The 4658-nt window shown below is 43.0% G+C and overlaps 1 protein-coding gene across 1 annotated transcript in view; it reads left to right on the plus strand.

Annotated features, from left to right (window-relative positions):
• Window positions 1–2455: 2455 nt before the first annotated feature.
• LOC123510190 (neprilysin-3-like) overlaps window positions 2456–4658 on the plus strand; it is a 4242-nt gene continuing 2039 nt past the window's right edge. The window contains exons 1-2 of the mRNA XM_045265084.1: window positions 2456–2623; window positions 2782–4658. The exon at window positions 2782–4658 is cut by the window's right edge and continues 2039 nt beyond it. Coding sequence (XP_045121019.1) covers window positions 2804–4658 — 1855 coding nt within the window. The 5' untranslated portion in view covers window positions 2456–2623; window positions 2782–2803. The remainder of the gene's footprint in view (window positions 2624–2781) is intronic.

A 4658-nucleotide genomic window follows, 5' to 3' on the forward strand; every position in this document is an offset into this window, starting at 1 on the left:
GTGTGTGTGTGTGTGTGTGTGTGTGTGTGTGTGTGTGTGTGTGTGTGTGTGTGTCTGTCTGTCTGTCTGTCTGTCTGTCTGTCTGTCTGTCTGTCTGTCTGTGTGTGTGTGTGTGTCTGTCTGTCTGTCTGTCTGTCTGTCTGTCTGTATGTATGTCTGTCTGTGTGTGTGTGTGTGTGTGTGTGTGTGTGTGTGTGTGTGTGTGTGTGTGTGTGTGTGTGTGTGTGTGTGTGTGTTTCAAAGTAGGCATTACTTAGGATAACATCCCATGCAGTCTCTCTCTCTCTCTCTCTCTCTCTCTCTCTCTCTCTCTCTCTCTCTCTCTCTCTCTCTCTCTCTCTCTCTCTCTCTCTCTCTCTCTCTCTCTCTCTCTCTCTCTCTCTCTCTCTCTCTCTCTCTCTCTCTCTCTCTCTCTCTCTCTCTCTCTCTCTCTCTCTCTCTCTCTCTCTCTCTCTCTCTCTCTCTCTCTCTCTCTCTCTCTCTCTCTCTCTCTCTCTCTCTCTCTCTCTCAGTGTCCCCTTCATATGTTCGTTTTCTTTGATCATTAACGTGTCTTAGATAGGCTACACTATAGTAAGTTTATTATTGCTGAAGAATAATTAAGCCTCGTAGTTTAGAAATGGCAGGAAATATCACTGAAATGCAAACTGAAAAATAGATCGTTGTGCTGACATACACGTGAGACAAGAGTTTGGTAATAGCCATTAGACACCACCGCCACCACCACTGCTACAACTACTACTACTACTACTACTACTACTACTACTACTACTACTACTACTACTACTACTACTACTACTACTACTACTACTACTACTACTCTTTTAACCCCTTTAATTCTTGAACGCATTTTTTCCATGAATTTTGGTTATGATTAAACGATTTTATTGACATTAGGAAGGGTCTATGAAGGTCTGAAGATTAATAGCGAAAGTCTTCACTATTTTAATCGCCACATAAGTTTCAGAAGCTGTATAAAAATGCCAAATAGCAAAGATCGAGAACAGATGTGGAAACGTGTCATGGTACTGAAGGGGTTAAGTCTTCTTGATACTCTACCCAGGATCTCTTCTGTTGTGAGCCGAGCATGCCGTATGATTGTGGCAGGTACGATCGAGACTTGCATAGCATCTGTGGACAGACTACCTAGTTCAAAGGCAAGGCACCGCGAGTGATGGTCTGTGCTGCAGTAAGGGGCCAGGTAGCGTGTAGATTTGTCATTCTACAGCAAAGTAATCATCATCACATCGAATCATCAAGCTTGGGGTTTCGTACTAAAAAGAATGCAGCTCTCCGAAAGTAAATGGTTAAGATTTATATATCAGAAAACATTTTTGCCATTTTTTTTTTTTCCTAGTTTGAGTCACGCTATATAGGAAACATTTGACAGGCAGGAGCTGGTGTACAGTGATCTCAGCAACATTTCGTCACTGTCTTCAAGGTCTGTTGGTGTGAGACTCGTGATCATCAATTTGATTATCCCTTTGTGAGAGTTTGATAAGATAATGTAACCATTAATGGTCAACTGTTTCTGTGTGTGTGTGTGTGTGTGTGTGTGTGTGTGTGTGTGTGTGTGTGTGTGTGTGTGTGTGTGTGTGTTACTAATATTTCAACCAGATGACTCATTGTTGCCTACTTATGGATAATTGCTTAAACGCATCCGGAAACCAAAACAGTGATGATGTTTATTTAATCGCGGTTGTGGCTAGAACCTCGTATGGTTCCAGGAAACCCTTGCACGTGTCCTTCACGTTCCTGGCAACACTCAGGCCCATATTCTCAAACACCTCCGCTCCGCACCAATTAACATTGTCAGGTGACATCATCAACATGCATACTCCACAACTGTCAGGCGCTCACGACAACGCGAATTAACGCAGCGATATATTGATAATTTCTTTCTCCAAACACGTTACTTACGTCCAGTAGGATCTTGGTGGTCATGTTAGACTAGCCAAGCGTGTATATCATTGATTACACGCAGCGACAAACTTGAAAAGAGAGAGAGAGAGAGAGAGAGAATGTAAGGATCTTTATTACGAGCACGTAATGTAGACTACGTTTATGGACTAGTCATGAAACAATATTTAGGATTTAGCACCATACGTAAGCGAAGAACGATTATTCACATCATTCACGGTTTTCTTTCCTAAATGTTCCTTTCATAGATGAAAGTACGGATACAGGTACAAAAGAGGAAAATTGCACCATTATGTGTAATGTTTGCTATGGATTGTGTCAAGTGTCCAGGAACTCGCTTGCAACTCACGTTCAAGGTCATCTATAGCTTACCTTATCCCTACACAACCTCCCGCAGAACAGCCTGTCGCTTGCACTGGCCACCCCTTGCTACAACACAGCACTGCTGTGTTAGTGCCCATCTTTTTGTCAAAAATCCCGTATGAAGGATAAATCACTTCTTACAAGAATCACAGCTGCTAGATGGAGACGACTGGCAAGGAGAAAACATTAGGATGCAATAGGTATCTCCCCTGCGGCTGCATACCGGGGCTAGTTCACAAGACACAGCAGCCCGCAGTCCACCGCGCTGTTCATTGCGGCAGTACACGCGTCCCCTGTCTACGAACAATATATCGTCCGCGAAACACGTGTCACGAACGAGGCAAGTTAAATATACACATACGATATATATTTAAGCCTATAGAGACTTCAGTTTGCTTGTGATAACGTGGTATGTTATTTTAAACAGCCTATAACTGTAACCACACTGAGTTTGCGGCTGAGTTATGTGAGTGGTATACAGTGTTTATATGCATGCAGGTGTGTGACGAACATCGTGTCCATGGAGACGGAGAGCAGCGGTGAGGATGAGTCTGCCAGCCAACACTCACCTCGACTGTCACACTCCCAGCTCCAGCCACAAGAATCAGGTGACACAGAGGAAAACAGTGATGATGTAGTGTCGCACCAAGAGTCAGCTCTCTTCCTGTGTGAGGACGCAGCACCGATCCTTTCCTGGTCCAAAAACCGAAACGTGAATCCACACGGACTGCTCGTGAAATGGCACAGTGTGAAGAGGAGGGTGTGGATCAGTGCTGCTGGACTCTGTTTCATCATAGTTTTCGTCATCTTCCCCTTGCTGTATTTCATGCGGCCTTCCACTCCTCCCTCTGGGATTGATCGTGAAGCACAGGTTCACAGTTTTCTTACTTCAATGATGAATGAAGTTGAAAAAGCTATGGACACTAGAGTAGATCCCTGCCATGACTTCTACCAGTACGCCTGTGGGAAGTGGGGTATTATTAATCCATCAGTTCATGATGTATTGAGATCAAGCAACTTTCAACAAATGGAACTCTTACTTTCGAATGCCATAACTTTAAAGTTCAGCACTCATGCAGATCCACCAGCAGGCACTGAAAACACTGACCCAATACAAGATGCCGTACATTTTGTTCGTTCCCTTGCAGTTAACTATTACAAATCTTGTCGAAAGGAGGAACTCTTGTCATCGAGAGGCGTGACTCCTTTGAAAGATGTTCTAAGTCAAATGGATCAACTGTATCTTGATGTCTCTCAAAAGTCTGAGCCCCGTCATGCATTTCAGAAGGTACTGGAATTCGTGCACCACAAATTGCATCTACATGTCCTCTTTAGTTGGAAAGTCGAAGCGGATACCTCAGTTCGGGATGCCGTGGTTATTGAACTAAATGTACCCAACGTATACTTTATAGAACAAGGAACAGATTTACAAGGCAAGGAGAAGCTTATTCGCACATATCGTCAGTATGTCAAAACACTCCTGGGAATGGTTGGCAGCTTTAACAGCAGTTTGGATAATGAGGTCGATGCAGTTCTCGAACTCTTCAAAATCTTCCGGCCAATGAATGGAACACTGTTTGGTTACAAGAAAACCGTTGAAAACCTGAACAAGTTAGCCCCTTTTTTAGATTGGCAGGAGTATTTCAATAGTGCTTTTAATAGAGTAGGAATACACATAACAGTGAATGAGTATGTTTTTTCACAAATCCAAGATTACTTACGTATTCTTTCCAAACACATATTATCGGAAATTTCTACCATGGGACTTGAGAGACTCTATGTCTACCTCCGATGGGAGGTGGCCCAGTTTTACAGCCAGTCTCTTCATAAGCCAGCAAGGGACACTATTCTCCCATTGATTGAGGAGTTATCAAACACTAATGTACGAGTACCCACCTATCTTAAGTACCGTGTTCACCCTTGCTTGATGGAGGTGGAGAAAAGGCTTCCCTTGGTCTTGCATCACTTGGTGCTGGAGACCGTCAGTTCTCGGCTACCCAAAGGAATATCCATCAATGACAACATACGAGTTACAGCAGAAATAGCTGAAATAATTAAAAAACAGTTTGTAATGAACATAGAGTCTTTTACATGGTTAAACACAAATGTGAAACACTTTATACAAGAAAAGCTGAGTAACGTTAACGTAGAGGTTGGCTATCCGCCTATCGTAAATCATCCCCTTGACCTAAAAGAGTATTATCAAGATCTTACACTCACCGACAACTTTTTTACCAATCAAATGGAATTATTGAAATTCAATCAAGACAACTTAATGAGACTTCTGAGGCGACCACAGATGTACAGTGACTGGCACCTTATAACTCCCACGACTGTGACTCCCTTCTATGCATATCGTACCAATGCCATATTGC

The sequence above is a fragment of the Portunus trituberculatus genome, chromosome 28, assembly GCF_017591435.1.
Source record: "Portunus trituberculatus isolate SZX2019 chromosome 28, ASM1759143v1, whole genome shotgun sequence".
NCBI classification, from domain to species: Eukaryota; Metazoa; Arthropoda; class Malacostraca; order Decapoda; family Portunidae; genus Portunus; species Portunus trituberculatus.